At 40.5% G+C, this 26,410-nt stretch overlaps 2 protein-coding genes and 1 long non-coding RNA gene across 3 annotated transcripts in view; 1 reads left to right on the top strand and 2 right to left on the bottom strand.

Annotated features, from left to right (window-relative positions):
• The first annotated feature begins 79 nt into the window (after positions 1-79).
• On the top strand, positions 80-11,677 carry HSPD1 (heat shock protein family D (Hsp60) member 1). Its single transcript, XM_026102739.2, has 12 exons — positions 80-241; positions 1,229-1,404; positions 4,740-4,992; positions 5,569-5,651; positions 6,376-6,471; positions 6,771-6,864; positions 7,263-7,431; positions 7,758-7,857; positions 8,881-9,126; positions 9,771-9,945; positions 10,563-10,741; positions 10,834-11,677. Exons 2-12 carry the CDS (start codon positions 1,231-1,233, stop codon positions 10,984-10,986), a joined length of 1,722 nt encoding a protein of 573 aa, XP_025958524.1. The 5' UTR covers positions 80-241; positions 1,229-1,230; the 3' UTR covers positions 10,987-11,677.
• Positions 11,678-12,134: 457 nt separating this feature from the next.
• Positions 12,135-24,629, bottom strand: COQ10B (coenzyme Q10B). Its single transcript, XM_064515161.1, has 5 exons — positions 24,456-24,629; positions 20,923-21,069; positions 19,697-19,889; positions 16,965-17,066; positions 12,135-13,779 (listed from the first exon to the last, which is right to left on the bottom strand). Exons 1-5 carry the CDS (start codon positions 24,536-24,538, stop codon positions 13,612-13,614), a joined length of 693 nt encoding a protein of 230 aa, XP_064371231.1. The 5' UTR covers positions 24,539-24,629; the 3' UTR covers positions 12,135-13,611.
• Positions 24,630-25,139: 510 nt separating this feature from the next.
• LOC135328878 (uncharacterized) overlaps positions 25,140-26,410 on the bottom strand; it is a 5,705-nt gene continuing 4,434 nt past the window's right edge. The window contains exons 2-3 of the long non-coding RNA XR_010390031.1: positions 25,841-25,984; positions 25,140-25,595 (exon numbers count right to left, since the gene is read on the bottom strand). This is a non-coding gene — a long non-coding RNA (uncharacterized LOC135328878). The remainder of the gene's footprint in view (positions 25,596-25,840; positions 25,985-26,410) is intronic.

Genomic DNA, 26,410 nt, shown 5'->3' with positions numbered 1-26,410 from the left:
GCGGGGGGCGGGCGGTGCCGCAGCGCCACGGCCGCGCGCCCGCGCCAGGGGCGGGGCCGCGGCGGCTATGCTGGTTCCCGGGCTGGGCCGTGCGGAGCCCCACATGGGTCGCTGCCTGGTCGGGGGAGGGGCAGAGCTGGTGAGTGCTGAGCGCCTTCCCGGGCTTGCGCGCAGACCTGCCCGCTCAGCTTTGAGTTCGGACGGCGGAGCCGCCAGCCGCTCTCCTCCGCGTGGCACAGAGGTGAGCGTGCGGGACTCCCCCTGCTCGGCGCCTGGCCCGGCCCAGCGCGGAACGGAACGGCCTTGCCCGGGGAGGGGGTGTCAGCGAGTCAGGGGTGCAGCCACCCCCCCCCCCCTCCGCCTTCGGGGGCTGTGGCGGTTACGGCCGTTAGGGCGCGCGCCGCCAGTAACGGTTCTGCTGTTTCGAACGCGGTGGGCTGTGGCCGCCCTTAGGGCGCCCGCTGCGGGAGGGGGCCGCGTGCGCCCAGCGCGAGCCGGGCCCGGGCCCCTGCGGCGGCTCGCGCGCCTCCTCCTCCCCCCACCGTTCTCCCTGTGGGGGAGGGGCGCGCCCGCCGTCCGCGGGGGTCGCGGCGGGGGAGGCGGCGGTGCAGCGCGGCCGGCCCGGCGGCAGGGGGCGAGCGGCTCTTGACCTTGCTGCGCGTGTCCTGATGGAAGAAGACACGCGGCCGGCGGCCCCGTTCTGCCCGCCCGCGGCGCTGGGCCCTGCTACCCGCCGCGGCCGCACCCAGGTGTCCCTCCTCATCCCGCCCCGGAGTAAGGGCTGCCGCGAGAGGCAGGGTCGGGCGCTGGGGCCGCGCTGCCGCCGGCACGGCGCGCCGCTACGTGCGGCCGTCCACGCTTATGCGTTGCCCGTGAAGTGGTGTTGCCCGAGGGGATGGAGCCGTTTGGCAAACAACTGCCTGCGTGCTGCAGCGCCCTCGCGATCTGCCGCCCTATGGCCAGGAAAAGCGAGGCAGGAGGAGCTCGGAGTTGCTTGAGGCTGGTCGGTGATGAGCTCTTGGAGCTGAGATCTCATCTTGAGGATCTCGGCGCCCGAGCTCTGCAGTTAATTGTATGTCTCCATTTCAAACAATCAAAAAGCTAAAGGTCATAATCATTTGCTTTATTTCCTCAATTTTTGGAAATTTTTTTCCCTTTATATTTTAAAAGTCTCTGTGCAAAGGACATAATATGCATATTTTCTTGTGGTGTTGTTTTAATCTTTTAGACATGCTTCGTTTATCTACAGTACTCCGTCGGACAAGGCCAGTGTCCAGAGCACTGGCCCCCCATCTAACCCGAGCATATGCAAAAGATGTTAAGTTTGGTGCAGATGCTAGAGCTCTTATGCTTCAAGGAGTAGATCTTCTAGCAGATGCTGTAGCTGTAACCATGGGGCCAAAGGTAATGGAAGGTTTTGCATGTGTATTATGTTAACATTTTGAGTTGGATGAAAATATGGTAGTGGAAAAGAGTTGTCATTTTTCTAAGATAGAGTTGCGTGTTTTCCATCTGCATATCTGTAAGACAAGGATAGGAATAGGAGTATGGACAGGCTTCTGCAAGCAGCCATATTCTCATCTTGTCAACTGAACCATGGTAATAGTGCATGTGTCTTTCATAGGCATGAAGGAAAACACATTTGACTACTATGAAAGGTGCAGCATATTTGTTTAAATAGTATGAAGTAAAATAGATGAAGAGCATGTGCACAATTAGTTACCAAAGCTCAGCTGGTAGTCTGTAAGAGTACCCTTGATAACTTGACTGCTTATGGTTTTCTGTATATCCTGAGGTGGTTTAGTTAGTATATGGGGTTTTTTTGAGAGAGAGAAATTATTTTCTGTTATCATTATATTGTAATTATACTTATTATTATAATTAATAATATTGTTAATAAGGTGAAAGAAACATTGATACTGAATTTTTCATTGCAGATAAATGTTACCAGTTTAAAAAAGGAATTGAAATATCCATGTCAGTGGCATTCAGTTGAGATATTTGTAGGAAAAAGTATTTGTAGTAAATTATTTTTCTTCAAGTTCAGGCTTTCTGGAAAAGTAGCTGCTGTGTTTTGCATAGTCATACAACATGCAGAAGGTCTTGAAATGAAACTGCTTTTTAAGAAAGATGCAGATTTTCTTCAGACTCCTAGGAATATCTGTTTCAAGTTAGTGCTATCAGTAATGGTTTCTTTTGGGATTTTTGAGTTGTTATTAGGTAATGCTGATCAGATGTTAGTGCTGTGTATAGAACAATGGTGAAAGTAGTTGTAAGCTGCAGTTCTTCAGTTGTTTATGCTTACTGAGTAGCCATACTGAATTATTTTAGCTCCTTGAAAGGAGTAAATCATATAGTGACCATTTTGCCTCACCTTTAAAGCGAGCACATTACATCATTCACTACTTGTGAACGTTCTTAATTTTTACTAGGTGAACTTTAAGTACAACTTTCAAATGGGAAGACTATTTTTTTAGTTATTCAAAGTATTTAATGGAATCAATATTCAAAATAGGTGGGTCAAAACACATCCTAACAGTATATGCGTGATAGTTCTTCTCAAGGCTGCTTGGCCTCTGTGAGGTTACTTAGTTTTGTACTTACAGATTCTGCACTTTATTAGCTTTATTCAGAGGCAAAAATGCAGTGAACTAAGCAGGCAGAGGTGAAGGAACAGTGATTTCAGCAAACTATGTTTTTTTTCCATAGGTACAGTTCTCCTAAAAGGAACAAAGTTTCACTGTAGTCAGTTGATGTAACTCTTGTTTTTGCATCAGCTGATGTTGTGAATGTCTTAAGTGTGGCTCTAAGGCACTGGTTAAAAGGCAGTTCCTGATGCAACCTATTATAACCTTGTGGGTTTTTTATGTTCCAGTGCTCTCACTTTGATTTATCTGTTGTTCTCCATATAGTCACAGAGTAATTACGATCTGTACTGTTAATGCCTGCTTCAGCTTCCAGCATTTTAAAGAAATACTAAACTGGACAGGAAACTTCCCTTTTGCCTTATTCTATGCTTAAAGAATTGTGGTTTGCAGTCTTAAGCAATGCTTTTTATATATATATAATTGCTAGCAGACTGATTATTTTGTCAGAGCAAATCTATGAAAGTGCTCAGGTTCTTGATATGTAGGATCACTCAAATAGTGGTATATTTACTGCCAATTTTCTTTTATCCAAAAACACTTGCAGATAAAGGAGTGCCTGCTCAACCCATTAAATGTATTTGGATAAAAAGATTTCATTCTGCTACTCTTATGGCTACCAAACATTTTGAGTAAGAGCAGATGAAAATAGAGAATAAATCCAAGCAAGACGAGGAAGTACTACATGAAGAAGAGCTTATCAGTTACGGGATCTTCCAGAACTAGTTTTCTTGGTCTTGAACTACTTTTGGATTTAGGAGTAGTCCAGGTTGAATGAAGCAGCAGGAAGAAATAACATTAAGCTTTGTTTTGCTGTGATTCTTTCATAGCATGGAATTAGAAATATGTAAATTCTCTCATAAATTCAAAGCTATTAACTGAAGCTTAACATTTCCTTTGCTGCTTCTAGTGTTAGTTTTACTTCAGAAGCAGTACCACCTCTTGCAGGACAGGCATCCAAAATTAGTTAAATCATTTAGTCAGATGTGGGTAGTCTGTGTGCAAGTGTGACGTTCCTCCAACTGAGGAACTCAGCACACCGTAACAGTAACGTACCGTATCAAGTCCTTAGCCAGCTTGGCTGGAGATGCAAGCTCTGTTGGAGCTGACGCCACACTGGCACGTGATCGGCTACCACGGTGCTCTGCAGCAGCCAGCATGGTCAGCTCTGAGCTGGAGAGGGAACTTCCATAAGAGCAAAAGTGGTGAGGTGGGACCTCTGCTCTCCCCCTGCTCCAGCTGTCAGGATAGCTGAAGAGTTTCAGTCAGCCCTGTACCAAAGGTGGCTCCTTGCATTTGTATCACCTTCAGCTAAAACTCTGGAACAAGATTGACTGGGGCAGGTATTCAGGCTATTGAATTCACTAGGGGACAAGCAACCTTCTTGCGGAGGTGTATCGGCTTGGTGTTCCCCTGTACTGTCCACAGTTTCCTATATTAACTGTGTTTGTATGTTAACTGTATGTATTTTTTTTTCAGATAGTCTGGCTTGATTGAAAGTAAATTCAGGCTAGGAGAAGGAAGGCTTGTTAAGTTGTAATTTTTGAAAAGTTAAATTTACTGCAACATATTAATGCTCAAATTTGTTACTTATTTTCAGTTCTGCTTGCTAATTACTAATAAGATTTGCAGGTGCTCTGCTTTTTTGGCTTTTTCAGAAAATACAAAGAATCAAGTTTTGTGGTATTGCTATTAATCAAATACACTTTTATTGTGCTTTTATGGAAATTCTATTAATAGAATGTTCAATATGTTGCTTTTTAATTTTTTGTTAGTTTTAGGAGAAATTATCACTGTTAGAGAGAATCTCTCTAAATATTTTTCTCTGTAAGGCCAGTCTTACTTTAATTGCAGACTTTTGAGTTGGCAGTATTAAGCATCATGGATGGGGAATTATATTAAATTTTTTTCTGGTAAAACAAAAAACACAGAACTTTAGAAGTGTGTACACTTGAAAAAAGTCTCAGCTGAAAGCTGAACTCGGGGTGATATTTCTCTTCAGCTATGGCTGTTTTCATCTTGCACAGAACTTCTGTAGTAGCATGCTGTTGGATCACGTGGCTTTGATTTAATATTTGTTCTTGGTCACTCTAGGGAAGAACCGTTATTATTGAACAAAGTTGGGGAAGCCCCAAAGTGACAAAAGATGGTGTGACAGTAGCCAAGGCAATTGACTTGAAAGACAAATACAAAAATATTGGAGCCAGGTTAGTTCAGGATGTTGCCAACAACACAAATGAAGAAGCAGGAGATGGTACTACTACTGCAACGGTACTCGCACGCGCTATTGCCAAGGAAGGCTTTGAGAAGATCAGCAAAGGAGCTAATCCCGTGGAAATCAGGAGGGGTAAAATTTTTCCTTTGTTCATAATGTTTCATCACTAGTTTTTAGTTTTATTTACCAAATTTGACTCACTTAAGATACCTTTTTGTCGAAGAGCCATGTGAAATTTGGAAAGTTCGACGTGAGATTTTGTGAGCCAGGTGAAAGAGCAATGCATAAGGAGAACCCACTTTTTTGCTTTCAAGTGGCCAGATCTGTGCAATTCTGAATAATGCTTTTCTACTAATCTTTTTATTATATTGAATGCAGTTGACTTGTCTGTGTCATGGACAATCTCCATTTAAATGCTTTTCTGCACTTAATATATTTTTATAGTAAGTATATAAATTTACTGGTGCCAGGTAAATAAATTTGTCATAAATTCAAATCTTAACTGACCCTTATGTCACACCAACTCCAAAAAATAATTGCTAGGTATTCAGGTGACAATGTAAAACTAGAATTGCTAGTCATTTGTTGTTTTGAGCTTGCAAACAATGCATTTTTGTACCACGGGCTTCTTTTGGTTTTGAAACTTACCTGTTCTTTATGTGCTGTATACATAGTTTTGTTTGCTTACATGTATTGCAATATTTGTAGGTGTGATGCTTGCAGTTGATGCTATCATAACTGAACTGAAGAAGCTATCTAAACCTGTTACAACTCCAGAAGAAATTGCACAGGTGAGGTTTGCTTATTTAGTTTTTTTTTTTAACTGACTTTTACTTAGGTATACTTTAAAAAAGGTTTTTTGAAGTCAGGCTTAATGGAGCTAAGTTGTGCGTATATGTACTTGAGTATCTTTCATGTTATATAAAGATTTGTAATACATCTTATTGAATGTTCTTCATGGTAACACCTTTGTTTTCTTGAATTACTTGAAATTCCCAGTATTGTATGTTCAGTTGTGCTGTTAGATACTAGTTCAGAGTTTTTCCCGTCTTCCAGTTTGATTCCAAAATGTGGTCTTAAAACATACAACTTGCATACCTCAGAAGAACTGAAGAGAGGGAAAACATACTGGAAGTGCAGGGGTGGGAGGTGATGGCAGGCTTCTAGGGGTCTTGGGGATCCACTGTGGGTTAGGGCTGAAGTGGCGGTGTAGCTGGGTCTCAGGTGCTGGACGTCTTGGCCTTCCTGGTTTGTTTCTGCCTGTGCCTGCAGATTCAGGTGATGTAGCTGTGCTGCGTGAGCGCTGGGCAAGGGATAAAACCCTATGTTTGAGCTGCCTAAGAGCCAGTAGCTGTTCTAAGTAGGTTTTGGCCCTGATGTGGGTGTGCTGCAACCAGCTGCCCTGTCATCTCAAGCAATGTTAGAATTGAGTAAATGTCTTGACTTTTCTTTGTTCATAGTGAGGAAATAAATCATTTGTGTTATGAAATGAGTTTAAATGGCTTACTGTTTCAGGTTGCCACAATATCAGCAAATGGAGATCAGGAAATTGGCAACATAATTTCTGATGCAATGAAAAAAGTCGGACGAAAGGGTGTAATCACTGTCAAGGTGAGTGTTAGCCAGCATATGGAGCAAGTGTAAAGTGACTGTTTCTCTCCCAATTAGTGCTGGCTTTTATGGCATGCGATGTAGCTGCTGCTGCTCACGTACAGTACCTTCCGTAATTTCTTCCTCCCCTGCTCCTTTAGATCAGGCTTTCATAACTGTTCTTTCTCATAATCCTTTTCTGTTGGGGGGAATCGCATAAAACGGTGCAGAGGCTTTCATTTTCTTGTGCGTAGCGTGCTAAAACTATGCTTGGGCTTTTGGTGGTAAATAGTTTCTAATGTGGACTTATATTCAAACAGGATGGAAAAACTCTAAATGATGAATTGGAAATCATCGAAGGTATGAAATTTGACAGAGGCTACATCTCGCCGTATTTTATTAATACAGCCAAAGGTGAGTTAACAGAAATGAATGTCAAGTACCTTATAATGTTCTTGTAGGCTTAGAAATAACAGTACCTGTTATAAAGATTTTTACAGCTTGTTACACTACTTACCAGGGCAATAGGACAGCAGGCTCCACGCCCCCCGGAACTTTACCACCCTTGGTAAAATCTGTGTGTCATGTTTTTCCCTTTGCTAAGTGCACACTTTGCCCATGCTAATATGAAGCTGGCCCTGCAGCACTTTAGAACAATGTAGAATTCGTAGAAAGTCTTGGAGAAGTATGTTGTATCTTTGCTAGTGCAACTGAAAAGTTTAGCAGTCACTCCAAAGTAGCTCTTGAAGGTTTAAAGAACACTTCATGTTTTTATAATCAGATGGTTTACATAACATGTAATGATTCTGCAGGACAGAAATGTGAATTCCAGGACGCTTATGTTTTAATCAGCGAAAAGAAAATTTCTAGTGTGCAGTCCATAGTTCCAGCTCTTGAAATTGCCAATGCTCACCGCAAACCTTTGGTCATTATTGCTGAAGATGTTGATGGAGAAGCCCTCAGCACTCTAGTCTTGAACAGGTAAGATTCAGAATTTAGACTTTTAGTCTTTAAAGGATGAAAATGCAAAAGAAAGCAGTATATTCAAAAGCATGTATTTGAATTTACTACAATGTAGTATTGCTTTTAATAGAGCACAGTAAGAGGAAACTAACTATTGTAGATATCATTTTTCTCGGACAGGATTTCAGTGGTTTTATAACTAACTTTTTGGTCAAAAGCAGCAGCTTGGGTCATGAAGGTCTGTTTGCTTGTTTGTTAGAACTATGCTAAAATAATTGGTTTTAGTAAATGGATTTGTTCTCTGAACATGTTTGGAATGTTGCTGTTTGCATTTTTCCTTTCAGACTGAAGGTGGGTCTTCAGGTTGTTGCTGTAAAAGCACCAGGTTTTGGTGACAACAGGAAGAACCAGCTTAAGGATATGGCAATTGCTACTGGTGGTGCTGTAAGTCATGCTGTTCTAATTTGCTTTTTCTCTAAGAAATGCTAATTGTTTTTAGGGAGGTAAATAACTTCAAATTTTAGGTCCATGGCTTGTATTTATTGCATTGCAGGCTGTTTCTTTTGGGGGGGGGGGGGTGTTGATGTGTTTCTTTTTTTAACCTTCAAAAGAATCTCCAATGCTTGAAGTTCCTCTCTTTTTTTAATTGATATTGATAACTACTGTGTAACAGTTCTGACCAGCCATGAGCAATACATGTCCTTTCAACAGATTTAAATTACACATAGAATCTCTTTGCAGCATTTAGGTTAGTAAGGAGGAAGGGGAACATTAAAGAAATTCTTTAGACTGAAATAGCAAAGATTACTTGCCTTCTTGTAAAGTTGATTTTTGTCTGATAATTGCCCTAATGATAAACATAATTCTTCTTTTCTGTGTGTGTGTGTGTGTGTGTGTGTGTGTGTGTGTGTGTGTGTATGTAAAATACTGGATAACTTACTTTATGCTCGATGCAAATGTTCCATAGTTGTAACTCAATTTCGCTTTATGCTAGCGCAGTTAAAGTGCTTGTTAGTGTCCTTTTCTACTGTTTTTATACACACTTTTTAAAATAACAGCATTATACTGGAACCAAAAACTGGTTACTGAAATAGATCTTACTGTTTAAGCTAAGTGAAGCACAAAGTAATAAAAACAGTAAACTCTAAAGTCAGTTTATTGCCAACATATGTAACTTGAAATACAAGAATGATCCTGTTACACAACTTTTCTTTTCAGGCACATGAAATCAATAAGTTACAGTAGTCAGTCACGGATTAAAAGCTTGCAGTTCCCTATTCTGGAAGGGCCATTTTGTGAGGCACCTGTTGCCTAGATTATATTAGGGGAAGAGGAGAGTTTCAAGGTAGCTGCAGTAGTATGATTGTTTTTCTTTGTTAGCCTGCTGTATATGCTTGTATTTCTATAAATAAAAATTCTGTATATGCAGAAACTGTGAATTCTAACTTCTCATGTAATTTGTATCAGGTATTTGGAGAAGAGGGTTTGACCCTAAACGTAGAAGATATTCAGCCTCATGACTTCGGTAAAGTTGGAGAGGTCATTGTGACAAAAGATGACACCATGCTTCTTAAGGGAAAAGGTGAAAAGGCTCAAATTGAAAAACGTATTCAAGAAATTATTGAACTGCTGGAAGTTACTACAAGTGACTATGAAAAAGAGAAACTGAATGAACGATTGGCCAAACTCTCTGATGGAGTAGCAGTACTGAAGGTGAGAAATTAAATTTAGGAGTAAAATGTTAATACCAATAAACAAATTAAAATTCCATCTTTCACTTATTCTCAGTTGTTCAGACTTTTCCTTTGCAGGAAGTGGCTTGTATGTGATAATGGTCTTCCTTTTAGAACAATTAAAGCTGCACCTTGTCTGACTTGCTTTATCAGTAATTAGTAAAGTAGTCTGTTTTCCTCTTTAGATTTGAGGGTAGATAGGAGGAAAAACCTGCTTTGCCGTGTGCTTAGGAAGTAGGTATGTGCCCAGTATCCAAAAGGACAGCTTGCATCTAGAATGCTGTCAGAGTAACCTATAAAAAGGGTGATTATTAGTCCTTTATTGTTTATCTCAGCTACTACTATTTGCCTCTCTCAATCTTACCAATTGATTTGGATAAGGAACCTGGCTTATTACAGTGCTATACTTAAGAGCTTGAGGAAATAACTAAAACTAATGCGTAGGCTTCTCGAGCACTGAGGTGCAAAAGACCATTTTCAATACGGAAAAACACGGATTTGCTTTTTGGCACTTGATTTCATGATTCAGTTTTCCTATTTAATTTTGCTGCAGCAGTTTTGCAGTCTGCACTGCTCTTCCAAACAGGTACATGTGCATCCTGAGATGTGGCTTGCTTATTCTAGGTTGGTGGCACAAGTGATGTTGAAGTGAATGAGAAGAAAGACAGAGTTACTGATGCCTTGAATGCTACCCGTGCTGCTGTAGAGGAGGGGATAGTTCCAGGTGGTGGTTGTGCATTGCTTCGCTGCATTCCAGCATTAGATGCTTTAACTCCAGCCAATGAAGATCAGAAAATTGGTAAGTAAATTACTTGAATGTTTGTGTTGAATAATGTTAAGAATTGACTTTGTTCTGTCTTGAGGCTTTAGAAGGTTAAGTACAGATCACTTTCAATGAGGTCTTAGTTATCTGATCTTAACAAAATCTCATATCCCTTCAATATGGCAGTCTCTGCTTTACGGTGGGAAGGAGCTTTCACTGTGGCCTTAACTTGGACTGGAAAGAGCCAATAAAAATAAAGCAGCATTTGCTCCACAAAAAATGCAAACTTCTAGAGGAAAAAAAAAATTAGTTACTAATACAGCCTTTGCAGACAGACATCAGAATCTTTAAGGGATTGCACAGCAAAGCAAATGAAAAAGGCTTTGTGCCATGTTCCAAACAACCTATTGCAATAGTAATATTCCTTATTACCACTTGCTGAAGTAAAACTAAAACACACTTGAGTATCTTTCAGCAATTTGATTTGTTGACAAATGTGAAATAGTCACAAACTCTTCTTCTGGAACTAACAAAAATGGCTTATGGTCTTGCTTAGATGATTCTTTCTGTATTGATCTCTAGCCCATGAATGCATGCCTTGGCAATAGAAAAAATGAATGTAATACATAACTCTAAAATACTCTTTCTTACAGGCATAGAAATAATTAAGAGAACACTGAAAATTCCTGCAATGACTATTGCAAAGAATGCAGGAGTTGAAGGATCATTAATAGTTGAAAAAATCATGCAGAGTCCATCAGAGGTCGGCTATGATGCAATGCTTGGGGAGTTTGTAAATATGGTAGAAAAAGGAATCATAGACCCAACAAAGGTAACTTAAAGTAGTGTTAATTCTTAATTTTCCTTCCTCCCACCTCACATTATAGGAAATAAGTATTAAGAGCTTTTTTTTTCCTATTTTAGGTTGTGAGAACTGCTCTGATGGATGCTGCAGGTGTTGCTTCTCTCTTATCCACAGCAGAAGCAGTAGTGACTGAAGTTCCTAAAGAGGAAAAGGAGCCGGCAATGGGAGGAATGGGTGGAATGGGTGGAGGAATGGGAGGTGGCATGTTCTAATTCCTGGAATTCTGATGCATCATGAACTGTGCTGGTTAAGACTGACAGTTCTGATTTAAAAACTTCAGATGTCAGTGCAGGAGGATGGATAGTGACTGAAGTAAGGCTGGTGTTTAAAAGAATCACTGTAACCATCAGTTACTGGATTTCATTTAACACGTGTAATTGTTTACAGTCATTGTCCATGCCTACAGATAATTTATTTTGTATTTTTGAATAAAGACATTTGTACATTCCTGATAACTGGGTGCAAGATCCATCTACCAAGGTTCTGATTTAAACTTAATTAAGGCACTTGATATTCTGTTTCAGAATTTATTGGTGCTTGCCATTACTAGGAAGAACCTGGAAGCCACTGTGCGTGAAACTAGACAATTGTGTACAAAGTAGACAAACAGACAATTATGTGACCTTTATGTAATAAAACAAACTGCTCAAAAGTTATGAAATGTATCACCTTATTCATCTGTGCACAAAGCCATAGTTATGGGAGAGACCTGGTAGAATACTCTTAAGATTTGCTCAAAGTCTGATATTTGTGCTTTGAAAATATGGGGCATTTCTCTCTGGGAAACATTCCTTGGTCTAGAATGTTTCTATAAAATATAAATGACTTTAATTTTGGTAAGAAATACCTAAGCTGAGCTGACACCACCATTCTTCAAAATATTAAACAGTGCTATCAAAATAAGGCATGTGCATTGACTTTATTTTGCCCTTTACATGCCAGTTGTTTCAAATGCTGAAACAGACTGGGTGAATCCTTTACAGTAGTGTGGGAGGGAAAGTGCCTTGAGGGTGTGAAAAGGTAAGTTTTCTTTGGTTTAAAAAAAGGAGGGGAGGCTATTTGGTTTTTTTTTCCCCGCACCACCCACTGTGTTTCTTTTGCTCAGTTGTGTAGGATGTAGTTACCTCCTTTCCTGGATACTTCAGGTCTCTAGGTTGTCTTCTGGACTCTAGATTGAGAAGGATGTTGTTTGCTTTGTTTTGTACTAGGTGTTGCTTAGCCCCTCAAAAATGAGATTTGTATACTACCTGCTATTTTCTTTGACCTGACACAGCTGAAAATGATTTGTTAAGTCTTTTCTGCTGCTTTTCAACTCAGTTTCCAAACACTTCAAAATAATGGTGTTTCTAAGTTCCATGACTTCTTTTTTTTTTTTTTTTGATTGTCTCAACATACAAAATGACTTGACAATTTCCTAGATGCGTTTAAACTGACCTCTTAATCCCACTGTCACTTTCCCCCAACTTCCCACCTATAATAAGAACTGTCCTTCAGCAAGGGCATGTCTGAAACTTTACTTGCTCTATCTGGAAAACAGTCTAAGTTGTCTGAAACTGTTTCAGGGCTGTCTTTGTCCTGAAACTTACCCTCCTATGCTAATTAACACAGTAAATGAATCTTGCCACCTATTCTGCAGTAACTATGCAGATTACAGACACTCTGGAAAAGAGGAACTTCAACCATGAAATACACCTGACTATAAAATTCACCTCAGTAAAGTTTGGTAACTCAAGGCAGTGTACAGAAACGATTTTACTGTCTCGTCAAATCTGTTCACTTGGCCCATTATCTTACTAAAGTAAGGAATAAACTACTGAAAATCCATTCAATCAAGGCAACAGTTGGCACCATCTCACTGCACTGACAAACCACATTGGATCCATATTGTAGCAAGCTACTTAATGATAGCTGCTGGCTGTATTTAGTCTGCAGCAAGAGGAGCATAGCATGTTCCTTCCTTCCCAGTAGGCAGAGAGGATAGCAATTTGGTACAGAACGCTGTGCATTCATGGCCTAGTTTTCACTGAAGTAACATCTGTTAATTCAGTTTAAAGTTACATTTAACTAGAACTGGGAACTGTGATATTAGATCATGTCCAGCGTACCCAAATTACTATGCATAACAGTGAAATAGTGCCAGTAGGCAAGTTCATCTTGCCAAAAACTACAAATTCAAGTGTTTGCCCAGGCAGATAAGAACAACTGGATATATCTGAAGCTGCTGCTCTCAAAAATTACGCTATCCTGATGTTTAACTTGGGCTTTAGGCTGTTTGTTTTGTTTTTTTCTATAGCAATTACTGATCAGAATTCAGCAGCATATGGAGACTTTTGAGCTGACCTCTGTCATCCACTTGGATCAAAAACATCTGCTACTTGGTTCTTTAACAAAGTGTTTTGTACTTCAAAGCTAGAATGTCACAATTTCCCTTAACTTGGCCCGAGCAGCTAAGTTGGTGCTGGTAAGTTACATTCAAACTACTAATAACTTAAACTTGAGTTAATATATTACAAACACTGTAAAAATATAAGCTTAGATAAAGTAGAACATCTGATGTTATTACATAAACTGTTCGGCAGGTTGATAAACAGCAGTTTGGGTTATCTTGTGTTACAGTAGCTGCCAATCAGTCTGCTATGGTTAACACTTTAAATTGCACTTGATAGTAGCTTGAATATTCCTCTATGTACATCTGGCTGCTGAATATGTGCGTGTTTTTTACAGTAGTAAATTACAAAGTTCAGATACCACAGTGATGCCCTCAAAGGAGCATTGTACCTCTTGTATAAATAAAGTGTACATACAAATTTATAGTAGAGGCTGTTACAATTTCCCTTTTATGTGTGATGAACTTCATGAAGCATTAGTTCCCGAGGTATGTTAGTTTCTGGGCCATGGAGTTTGGATGCTCTTCTTTCAAAGGCAGCTACCATCTGCTTTACCACTTCATCAAAAAATAGCGTAGCAAGTTTTGAGTGTAGGAGTGAACGAAATTCAAAAGAAACCTGTTTAAGAAAATTGAGAAGAAATGTTTTTCATGTGTCTACTGTGGTGGCAAAATGCTCTTACAAACAGACAACTTCATTAAAGAATCTCCACTTAGTTTGCAAGTAAGCTGTGGGAGAACAGATAGTTAAAGTTGAACTATAGATGAGTGTATATGTAAAGAAAAGCCTTAATGGTCAGAAGAATGTCTCTCTCAGCTTTTCACTTAAATGAATTGGTTTACTCAGTCCTCTGAAGTAATCATGCCCACTTGTCTAAACCAACTATATTTTATTTCATAAATGATGCATCGTAAAATATAGGTACAAACATTTGGGATGTTTAAAACTACCGGACAATGGTAATAACTTTGATGTTTTGCTCACAGAATTCACTTAGAGACAAAATTGTTCAAAGATGACCTTGTGTGGATAAGACAGCAGACAAATGAAGATTTACAGGTAAGCTGAAGCTAGCCCAAAAGGCATTCAATTTAAAAGCAGCCCTGAACTAAAGTCTGAAATACAGAGTGACCTATCAGATACAAACATTCTAATTAGTTTGTTATGTTCCAGCAAGGGCACTTACTGATTAGGGATGTAGGTTACTACTCTTCCATCTTTTTACTAACTAAAGGTAAAAATTTGTTGCAGGATTGTATGCATCACATCTACCTGAACATCTCCCACTCTTTCTTCACCATCACAGAGAATAGCAGTTTTAGAGTACAGATGTACCGGTAAGCCCTCTGTAGTAAGCCTGTGCACCTCCTACTGCCGTGCTCAGAATTTACTTCCACGTTTTCTTTTAGCTACTGAACTTTGCAATGAAACTGAAGCTACTGTCATCATCAAAGTTACAGCAGGGGAGCAGAATGGAGTTTGCTTTCTCTTTCCACCCACAAAAAAGAGTGTGATGACTGCAGCAAGTTCACTTTTATATCAAATAGCCTTTCATTTTACTTTGTGCTCTGCTGGCCTTTGGTCTAGTTAAAAGAACATTCCCCTAGAGCTATAGTATTGACCTGGGTTTTGCCATACACAGCTCCCAGAAATCATTACAAAATTGTCAGGAAAGAAAATACAGGTTGCTCTTCTGCAATTTTAACATACCTGTTACAGCATGTTTTTTTGGATGGAGATTTAAGCATTTTGCCATTCTTGAGAACTCAGCACATTAAATGCCAAATGAAGCAAACGGGTTTCTCTTGAACTGTTTAGGCGAGAAATGCATATTGACTACTGAAGTGATTTAACTACTTGGACTGTAAGCTAGGTGTAGCTTCATTTACACTTGCTTGACCTCAAGCATCAGTAAAATTATTCTGTGTGCCTTTTGAAAGTCTGAGACTTGTCATTTAGAGCACAAGTTCTGCAGAGCAAGGATAATAAGTTTTGCATCGTGTTTAGTAACTGTGTAAGACTTGCAGATGATAACATGTTATGCTTAAATCCATATACCAAATAATTTAAGAGCTGAATCCTTGCTCAAGCTAGGTATGTCTCAGTGAAGTTCACTGTTTTGTATATATATACACACGTGTGTGTGTCTGTCTGCTGGTATCAGGCTGGTAAAATAGCAATACAGTAGCTTGTGGGAACCAGTGTAACCCAAAACTTAACACTTTATAAAGGAAAGCGGTGTTCCTGAAATGAAAGTTTTCTCTTGTATGAGTATTAATAACTGTATAATGTTTTCAAGAAGTGTGTTGTGAAATGCTTATCATCCTAGTCTGCATAGACCAAGAAGCTATGTAATACAGCAAGTCAGTAACTGAGCGAGGGTTAAAATCCTTAAGTACCTGCCTTTGTGAGGCAAAGCCCTGCTCAGCTGGCCATATTTGCTTCTGTTACCTCAAAATGGGGTGAGCAGTAAGTAGTATTGATAGTGTTTCCCCAAGAAGGTGAAAATGTCCATTTTAAGTCCATTTTTGACTCCCTTTAACTGAAGTTCTCAACCTGAAATGTCAAAAGGTGGCTTCGGTAAAAAAATTTTTTAAAGTGTTTTCCCCCCAAACTCAGTATTTAGGTTATAGGGTTTAAACAGTTGCTTAATTCTATTTTTCTCAGCCAATTTAAGGTTTGGATTAAAAGCTATGTTACATACTAGGCAGTAGCAGGAACTGGCACTGAAATTTGCCTGGAAAAATTTAAATATTATGAGCAAATAATGTCCAACCATAGTTGGCAAATCCCATGAGAAAATGCATTCTCAAGTGTCTATTGATTTATTTTTACTGTTGAACAGCATGAAGTGTGATACAGCAATAAATTGAAAAATACTAACCCAAGGAGAACAATACCCTGGTTTACAACATACACCAAAAGCTGTTTTTCCTGTTTACGAAAGATAATCTTTTAAAGCAGAGTATCCCAGTAGATGGCAGCAGGATCAACCCATTTCTGTGTACTTTTGTAGGCTGTTCCAAACCGCAGCTCAGATATATGCCTAATGCAACATCCATTCTCAAAGTTACAAAAGGTAAGAAAAAATGTGATGACAGACTAACTAGGGAAAATAGAAAAGCAGTAACTTCAGTACAAAACTACTTTTGTAGGAGTAACAGACAGTAAATCAGATACTGGATTAAAAAAGGAATAGTTTTGGGCTATAGTGCTATCACATCATAGACTAAAAAGAAAGCATTTCCCCTAAAAATCATTTATACCTATGTTTATAGAAGGAAGTAAGAGAACTATAACAATACATGAAATAGTAAAAATACAAATCAGGAAATTAAGCTGGCAAAACTGCAGACCAAACAGGATTTGAGGGGGACAGATTGGAGAACACCTACTTTCTGATAGCAAGACCACTTAGGTTTTAAAGTAGTTAAAGGAAATAGCAAAACCCACAACCCACAAGTATGTTTAGTATTTCTTCATCTAGATTTGCTTGTCTAAAAACTTCGGCATGTTTAGAATTGCACTGGGGGAGATACCAATCCCTAGAACATTTCATTATATGTGGATGCTTCCTAGAAGACTGCTGTCTCTGAAAGATTCTGTAGCAGTTTTCACCTAGTAGAGTATATAAAAATTACGCTGGATATTAGTGACTAAAATTTAATTGGTTTCAGAGAGTATATGTTTAAAAAAAAATCATTAGTAACAGGCATGGAAAAACAAACACAAAATGCTATAGTTGAAGGTACTCTTGTCTATGCCTTTTCTGTAGTATGTGGTGGTTTAGTTATAATACTTACTGAAAAATCCAATGTGCACGTCCTTGGATAACCAGGGATGCCTGGGCTGAAACGCCACACAGTCTCCAAGTGATTAAACAGTCTTCCATCTGTGCAAGATGCCTAAAAGAAAGTTTAAAAAGCCAGGCTACAATTAGGCTCCTACAGAAGTGACAAACTGGTACTACTAAAGTTCGTATTCATGTTTTGTTAGACAGTGAAGGTCATGGCATAATTTAAAAATTACCCTTACAGTGCAGCCAGCCTGAGATTCCATTTACACAGTGTCATTTAAGGTGAAGTAATTGAATCCCTTTAAAGGAGAGAGCGGGAAGATTGTGTTGAGAACCATAAAACAGATCTCAAGCCTGATGCATACAACTCCATAATTATGTTAATGCTATAATCAGCAGAATTTTGAACAGCACTGTTTTAAACAAAGCATGTGGATATTTACTGGTTTTGTACATTTTTTTCATTATATGTATAGAGTGTTTTATATCCTGGTAGTCTTGAGCTGGAGAAATGTTCAGTATCAAAACAAACCTGACTGAAGTCAAACTTCAGACATCTTTTGTCACAAGATACTAACGTCATCAGGAGCAACCATGAAGTTCAAAAGACTACACATTGAAGTTCATCATCAACTTGTATCTTGGCTTTAGTAACCAGCAAGCTGTATTTGACTCATGTTTCAGAGTGTTTGGGTACAGTCCTAGCTTAAAGTTAAAGCATGCACAGTAATTGACTTCTTAATTTTTCATTATAGGGTCCTTATTTTCACTCATTTTTGCTTTTGGCACATAAGTAATTTTGTGTGGCTGTATTTTTAAGCAGAAAAAGACTGAAAAACATACTTCTGAAGAGTGAAACATTACATCTCACTTAGCATGGAGGTTCTAAAGAGAAGTGGCATTTAAAAAAAAAAAGAAAAAAAAAATCTTTACAGTTCTTACTGTTACCACAACCAGCTCTGCTCTATCAAGACTACCCACAATGAATAGGTGTTGCTTGTGGTTTGAACACAGTGATAAGCCAAGCCATCTTGACGACTAATTATAGCAGCACAAAAATACTTATTTTTTTCTGCCCAGGAATGACGATGCAGTGCCTAGCGACTTCTACAACAGAAAGGGGAGGAATAGAGGGAAGGGCAGACTAAGCCTGAAGTGCTGGGCTTCCTTCTACTGCTGCTGCCAAAAGGGCAGGACAAAAGGGAACAATGCCACCATGTCCCCATGCTCCCTGTCCCCGCAGGTAGCAGTTCGCACACCACACTTTCCTCAGCAACAACAGCTGTTGCTACCAATCTGACTTTCCAGGGCACTAGCAGTGGTGCTGTAAGCAACAAAACCATGCCCATTTTGCAGCCACCAGTAGCCTGGACCACCTGCAATCTGCTTATGCCCCAGAGTTATTCCTGAGGACAGTGAAACAGCCTAAGTGTGCCGTCCCTTCTCTATGCTAACATTTATACAGTTATGTGAACGTAATGTGAACAACAGGAAACTTCTAGGGAAATTAACCGCAGCAGAGAAAAGGCTAGCAAGTCTAGGAGGAAGACATTTAAAGAAAAATAGTTAACCTCACCACTTTTTGGTCTCTGAGACTACAACTCCTCTTTTGAGTTAATTAGAGAAAAGAGTTAGAAAGCCAGTCTTGTCACAGGGAAAAGCAGAGAGGGAAAGCAGTCAGCATGTGAAAGGCAGGTTTTCCATTGCAACTGTTCACCTTCATTAAGAAAGGAATAAAACTTCTTTTTCCTTCCAGAAAGGATAAGTACCTCGAGTAAAAGCCCTTTGCATATTCCCTTTCTAATTCATGTCTCCCCTGTACTTAAGAAAACCATTTTCTGTTTTGAGCTGTGTCTCCTAAGAGAAAGCCTAGAAAAGAACAGTGAAATTGGATATCCAAGCAATTATCTTGAATAGAACTTAGTTGTTGTAGTTTGACTTGATGCATGCAAAAAATAGTCAAGATCTGCCAAAAGAAGGGAAAGGCAGTTCTGACAGGAACAACTCAGAACGGATTCCTAACTGAAACAGTTTTAAATCTAAGGCAAACAAGTAATTGAAGTTCCAGACCTCATTTAAAATCCGCCCCCATTTTTTTAATTATTGTGCCAGTAAAGCTGAAAGAAGATGAAGTACGACTGCTTCTCTTCTGAAGCAATTCATTCTAAAAAATTGACTTTAAATCTACTGTTCTATCTTTTCATCAATCTACTGAGGAAGAGGTTTCTCAGCAGATACTCCACTTCAGTTTAAGACTTCTTATACAGAGTAGTTAGAAATTTCAAAAGAAAAGTAATGACAGATGATATCAATTTTGCTAAAGCATCTGAAGCTACAGTCTTCCAAGAAAAATTTTAAGTCAGTATTAATTTGCATTTAGAGAGGCTTGGATAAAATACATTGAGAAGTGAATCTTGTAACTAAAGTAGTATATCTTCACTAATGGCTGCTTGCTTCCCCAGCAAAAGCAAATTAAGGAGGAAATTTTTCCACTTACTTGGCAGCCCATGTTTTAAAAGCATATTCAATCTCTCCCCAGTTAATTTGAAATCTTTAAACAAAAGCTACACACATTTTGAGCCACACAAAGCAATTCCATAATTGATTTTTGTTTTGAAGTGACAGTGTTGTGTAGTATTCTACATTTCTACAAAATACTACAAAAATGTAGTATTCTACAATTTCTACAAACAAAAGTTATGGAAAGTTACAGCTAAGAAAAAGAAAAAAATAAGTTACCTTAACTAAATGTGGCCTCACTAGGGTAACAACCGATGTATACCTCTCTACTACAGGAGGGAATCCTATTTCTAACTGTGCTTTGCAGTATCCAGAACGCTTCGATAATATATCTGATTTTTTACACCAAGGAACAAATAGTTTGTAATTCTCCACGACAGCAACAACTTCATACATTTCCTGCATAGAATATCTGGAAACAGAAATATGGACATTACAGTTACAAGATGTTTTAACTTTAAATTCAGTTAAAAAAGAAAAAAGCTGAAAGATGGTATAAATTCCATAGGCAACATCAATTTTGAGGCTGAATATGCAGTCACCTAAAAAGAGACTGCCAGTGGTTTTGGAAGATAAAAAATATAGCTCTGCTAACTAACAGATGAAAAAAGTAATAAACTGGTAAAAGTTTTTGCACAAAAAAGCAGAACACTGGACAAAATCCAGCAGTAACATTAGCAAACAGTGAACCAGATTTCTCCTACTTTCTTTAGTATCAGGTAGACATGGATGGATTTCAAATGGAAAAAATAGTTCTTTTTCTGGTACAACTGTGTCTTCATTTAGAGAGACCTTAGACATTCCACAGAAGAAAAGAATCCATGCTTCAGGGGTACCAAAAAAAGGTGTATCAAAATTAAAAGATTATATTTTCTACGGCTTAAATAGAGCAATAATACTTTGGTTATTCTAACCAAAATAAAAACCTTAATACAAAAATAGAGTAAATGGAAAAGTGGTGAATGCTATTGGACAAAGGCTCCTTTTAAGTGACTATGCAAGATGTGTTGCAATTCAGGGATTATCATATAAAGGATTGTTAAGTATGTCAAAAACACTATGTCTAATGAACAAATCATACTACTGTGCATCAGAGACATGGAGGAGGTCCTGATCTCATTAATTCAATGGGAACTTTTTCACTAGCTGTAAGGCAAACAGGATTTCAACATGTTTTCCTGTGGGCACATGTTTTTTCATCACGCAACTAGTTCATCTTCTTTTTAAAAAAATTAAAGTTTACTGCTCAATTTCAGACTTAAAAAAGCCTAATCTTTACAATTTCTGAAATTCAAACTCCTTTTAAGTCTCCAGTTGGGGGCACAGTCACAGGGGCATGTGTCTTCAGAGATGCCTAATCTTTGAACTTCTAGTGTTTCTGATTAGTCACAGCAAATATGAAACCCAAAAGCATATCAAGTCTCTTTCCACACTTCTATACAAACCCTAGAATTCTTCTTTCAGAATATTCTTTTCTTTTGTTTACTAGTGGTGCAGTAATGTTGAAGAAAGTTCTTGAAAAGGTATGGTTCATTTCAGGTACTTGCAGTGAAGAAATTCTGGTCATCAGAATACCACAGGAAGCCAAGTGCCTGCAACAGTGAAAATGCTTTTAGATGTGTTTCCTGTCAGCAAAAATAACAATGTATTCAGGTGAGACACACATCAGTTTTAGAGCATTCCAGAAAATGTCACATTTAGAGGGATAAACAAAAGGTCAATGAACGCTTACAAACTGTTAAAAATAGAAGGGAGATCTTGTTTTTTGGGGGAGGTGTTTTGCCTTGGGAGAAACTAAGAATAACTCCTAGTCACCAGAAAAGAAACTAGCAGAGAAAAATACAAAGGCCTCCCATTAAATGTTGGCTTCATGGCAGCTTGATATTGTGTATGAAACTCATGCATTTAATTTGCAGAACAGGGTTTCTTGCTAGTAAAAGCAGGCATGGTCTACAACACATCACCCTTTCAGAATACGCAAACAGGAAGAGAAGGTTCTCCTTTGAGATACAAAGTTGAACTCTACTATAACGTCCCTGGCTGCCTTCCATCTCCTAAAAGACAGTTTCATTTTGAAAGTCCTTTCAGAAGCAGCATTGCTTCTCCAGCTTTTGACACTTAGTTTTCCTGAAAATATCATCGTACAAGACCTTGTACGCAGTCTTTTCATAACTAAAACTTCCTGAGTTACCTTTAAGAAATGCTTGTAATTCTAAGATTCCATCTCAGTTTTCTCTAGTTACGATTACAAACACCTATACTGAAGTTTAACACATTCTTTGAGGTTAATACATCTATTCTGCTAAATTATTGATTTTGCCTAGATCAAGTTAGTTAAGATGTAAAATACAAATGCAGTGTCAAAAGTTCTGGTTTGTGGCATCACAAAGTTAAAAACTCCACTATTTGCTATCAGTAGTTCTATGTACATAAGTTAAATAGCAACCTGAATCGTCTTCTGTCATCTCTCTAATTAAACAAGCAGGAACATACTTCTAGACACAAACAGTCAAAAATGAGGAGCTAAAAATGGAACCAACCTTCCCCAGTTAGCATAAAGTTGTTTTTTCTTTTTTAATACAGTGAACAGTTATTCCATTTTTTCCTAACCACCAAAGTAGTCTAGCAAGTTACAGCAGTTACAAATTTTAAACCCTCAAGGTTATTATCAACATGTTCTTTAAAATTAATAGAACTTTTGATTCTAACAAATTGCAGTAATAATCCCTAACCGACTAAGTTAGCTTGTGCAGTCACTGTATTAGGAGACAGGCAATTAATAAATTGCAGTTGAGTTTAGAAGAAAGTAAGTATCACCATCAGCTGATTAGAGATAATCTGTACTGAGGTTTTTGAGAAATAAAGGAACTGTGAGAGACAAAGCAAGATGATTGACAATACAGATTTTAAACTAATCACTGAAGTGGAAAAGGAATTACCTAAGATGGAAAACTAGTATTGATATTAAGAAAGAATAAGTCTACTTGAAAAAATCTTTTGACCACAAGCTCTGTGAGGTTTTGGAACTGTATCTCAAGGGATGCAGTCATAGTCTGATTTTTTTCCATGTAGATGGGACAAAGGTGTTAAAGAAAAGCATTGCTTTGATGGGAAACACTGGAAGCCTTCCATAGTAACATTGTAGCTGCCTTGACCAGATTCATAGAAAGTTTTCAAAAGTTTGGAACACACTCCATTCTGGAGAGCTAGTTTACACTATTTTCTCCATCTCAGGCCACAGATGGTACATGGTCCAAGTTAGTTCTCAGGTTTCTTTTTTTGTTTGTTTTTGTTTTTGTTTTTTTTTGTTTTTTGCTGTAGTGCTATGCAAGTATACTGTTTCATACAATTTTATCCATATTTCAAGGAAAGATATTTTATCGATACTTGTTAGTATAGATATAATTTTATCTAAACTTGTTTCAGCTACAAGGCCAAAAAACAATCTCTACAAATAATTTGTTTTAACTGCTGAAAGACGCTGTCTATTTCACAGTTATATTGGCATTCAAGGAAGGCAAGGTTAAGAGAGGTTATAATATTAGCAAATCTGGTGAGACTTCTATTTTATCTGAAGAAAAACAGATGCAACAAGAATGTGCTGGGCTCGGTCCCAGCGCAGGAAAGTATACCTCTTCAAGAAACCACTAACGCATGCACTTTATTGAAGTGTGACATGCTTCTGTGAACCTGATCACAGCCACAGAAGAAAAGCCAAGCCCATACTAGAATTCAAACACACCTAGCACTCCTGTGTTTAGCCTCTGACAGTAATGCAAACATTCCCACTCATACTGTGCTTGCTGGTATCATTCCATTCCTGTCACTTGCTGCTTTATCTCTAAACATTTGGGCACTGATCACAGTATCGCCTGACTTCCATGAACTGAAAAGGAAGCATTTACTGCTGTATGGTATACATACATAAGTGATATGTATTCAGTGATTATTTTTAACTGCAACAAAATTTTCTAAGATTAAAGATTCAAATATTTTGAAAAAAAAAATCAATCTCCAACTGCTGACTATAAAATGGCTGAAACTGGTGGTAAGAGTGTGCTAGTATAGTTGTGTTCACTGTTATCTCCAATGTCACTTTCATAGTGTCAGGTGATGGCCATTTTATGGTCTAGGAGACTTGAGTTGATCTCATTCAAATTGTTTGTGGACAGCTGCTCGTGTCCCAAAAAAAAATGACCGTTGCCAGCAAGTGTCCTCATCATCATCTCAGCCTGAAAAAGCACGAGAGACTAAATTAACCGCCTAAGTCCTAGAAGTACAATACTGAGCTCAGCAAGGAGTCCACTGAGTTGACAAGGCGTACGAAGTGTACCCGGGTGACCACTGCAGTGTATGAGAGCGTGCTGCCGTTACCACGCTAACAGGGCTTTCTCCTCTTTGAGGCTTTCGGATTGCCTTCCCTGTCCGTCCGTCCGCTCTCCTCCTTGCCCTGCAGGAACACTGCTTACAGGCTCACGGCTCCTCCCACCGCGCCCTCTGGTTCCCGAGGTGCTAGCGCCGCCCTACACCTGGCCAGGGCAGGAGGCGGCTGTCGCGGCAGCCGGCCAGCAAGAACTCCGGGCGCTGGACGCGGCTCTCCGCTCCTGCCCCGCGCCCCGGCTCCGGCGAGGCAGCGCCAGGCTGGGGGCGGCACCTCTCTGGTTCCTCCATCCCCTGCCGGGGGCCCGGGCAGCCCTCCCGAGCGCGGGGCCACGGGGGACCCGGGGCGGCCTCTGCCCTTCCCCGAGGCCACCCGCCCCTCCGGGCGGCGGCGGGCAGGGCCGCCCCGCGGGCAGACCCCCACGGCGGCGGGGCGGGGGCACGACCCGGCCGCCCCGGGCTCCCGCTGCGCCGCCCGCCCGGCCCCGTTCACCCTGGAGCCTACTGAGGGCCGCTCAGCGGGAGGCGCGGCGGGGCTCCTCCCACCGCCCGGGGCTCGGGGACGGGCGCTGGCAGTCACCCCGCGCGCCCCGCGTACCTGGCAGCGCCCGGGCGCGGCGGCGGCGCGGCGGCGAGCCCGCCAGCCAGCGCCCTGCCGAGCGCCCGGCCGCTCCGCGCCATCTCCGGCCCCGCTCTCTCGCCGGCTGCCCCCGCCGCCCCCGGGCGCAGCCTAACGGCCGCCCGCGCCCAGCCGCGCCCCCGCCCCGCCAAAGCCCAATCGCCGCGCGGCCCCCTCGCGCTCCCCACCTATCAGCGTGCCGGTGCCGCGGGCGTCACCTCCGCGCGGCCCGCCCCCTCCCCGCCCACCGGCCGCATGACTGCTTTGGCAGTGCGAGGGGCCGCGCGCAGTCACGAGACACCTCCGAGTCGCGGGGGGGGAGGGCGGGGCGAGGCCCTTCGCCTGATTGGCCCGGCGGGGCGCGCGAGGGCTATAATAGGGCTTGTGCGCGCCAGCCGCTGTGTGCTGGGGTCGCGTGACGCGGGGAGGACGAGGGAGGGGGACGTGCAGCGGTGGGGGGGCCGGTAACGGCCGCCGGCGCCCTCTGCCCCGCGCAGCGGCCGGCGGCGCGTCCCCGGCTCGTAACTCGCCTTTGGAGCACAGCTGCTGTGTACCGGCACGCGCAGCCGTCCTGCGAGTGTCTAAGTAACTGTCGTTTCCATGTGGTTTGTCTCATCGTGCTTTTCATATTCTGTGTAAATATCCTGTGTTACGGGGAAATTATTTAAAAGTAAGTCTGCCAAAGCTATTTCCATAATTATTTATTTAATACCTGCTCAGCTATTCAGCTCTTGGCTGGAAGTCTTGAACCGAGACATAATATTTAGACATTGTATTTATCCTTGGCTTGAACGTGTCATGACGACTGTTTTACACCAGGAGGTAAGCAGCTTGGATATGCTCACCACAAAGTTGAGGAGACTTCGTGGACAACACATTCAAACTGTTTACCTTCTGAATAGCTGAACAGATGCCCCCGCGTTCCGGGTTAAATACTACTAGAATTTTATGTTCAGTGTCAAATAACACAAAGTTTATTTAGTTAAAGCATTTGAGTGCTGGATGCATGGAAATGGAAAATAATTCTGGACAGGACAAAAGTTCAACTACTTCAGTCAATGTCCTCTTCAGAAAAGTCCTCCTCCTCATCACTACAGTCCGTCTGTGGGGTCCTTGCCACTAGATAAAACATTCGTTATTGAACAAGAACACAACCCATTTGGATAACGGAAACTAATTGGAGCAGATCTCACTTTAGCACACTGGGTTATGGTGTTTTTCAGGTAGGCTGTCCTGTAGCATGTTCTTTGTAATTAATGAAACAGGAATGCACAAAAATGTGTTTTCTACAGTGCAGGAGATAAACAGCAAGGGCAGAAAGGCAAAAGAAAAAATCTTAGCCCACCCAAGTCATTGTTACTAACCTCATCTGCGTGTTTTCCACCTTCCACCGGCCAGCTCAAATTTGCTGTCTTCTCGGTTTGTCATGGGAGCATGCTCTGACACCTGATGTTGTTTTAGCTTGCCTCTGTTGAGCAGAAATCGCCCGTTTGAGAGTTTGATGTCTTCTAGGGTTTAGAATAGATGAAAGATAAAGTGTTGAGAGGTTCATGATGATGGATGTCTGAGAGCAGTCAGAGGTTTTTTTTTTCTTGGCAGGCTCAGAAATACGGTCCTTACACCTTGCTTGATATCTGCTGTTTGTGAAGAGGGATTTGCATTTACCAACTTTCATAGGAACGCTGGCCCAAATTAGTACCAGCGAGATGCAAGACATATCTGGTAACTAAAAGGGACATAATTTATGACCCATACCACAAAGAATATTTTTTTTAATGTTTGGTGTTTTTTGTAAAACCAGCAGCATATATGACTAATCATATACATAGAGATAGAGATAGAAATATGAAATAGAGAGCATACATTTGCATGAGGGAAAAATGGTTCCGTTTAAACTGCGATTATAAAGTTTAAACTATTTTTTAAATATTTAA

Source organism: Dromaius novaehollandiae, chromosome 7 (assembly GCF_036370855.1).
Source record: "Dromaius novaehollandiae isolate bDroNov1 chromosome 7, bDroNov1.hap1, whole genome shotgun sequence".
Classification (NCBI taxonomy): domain Eukaryota; kingdom Metazoa; phylum Chordata; class Aves; order Casuariiformes; family Dromaiidae; genus Dromaius; species Dromaius novaehollandiae.
This window is presented reverse-complemented; position numbering and strand designations above follow the sequence as displayed.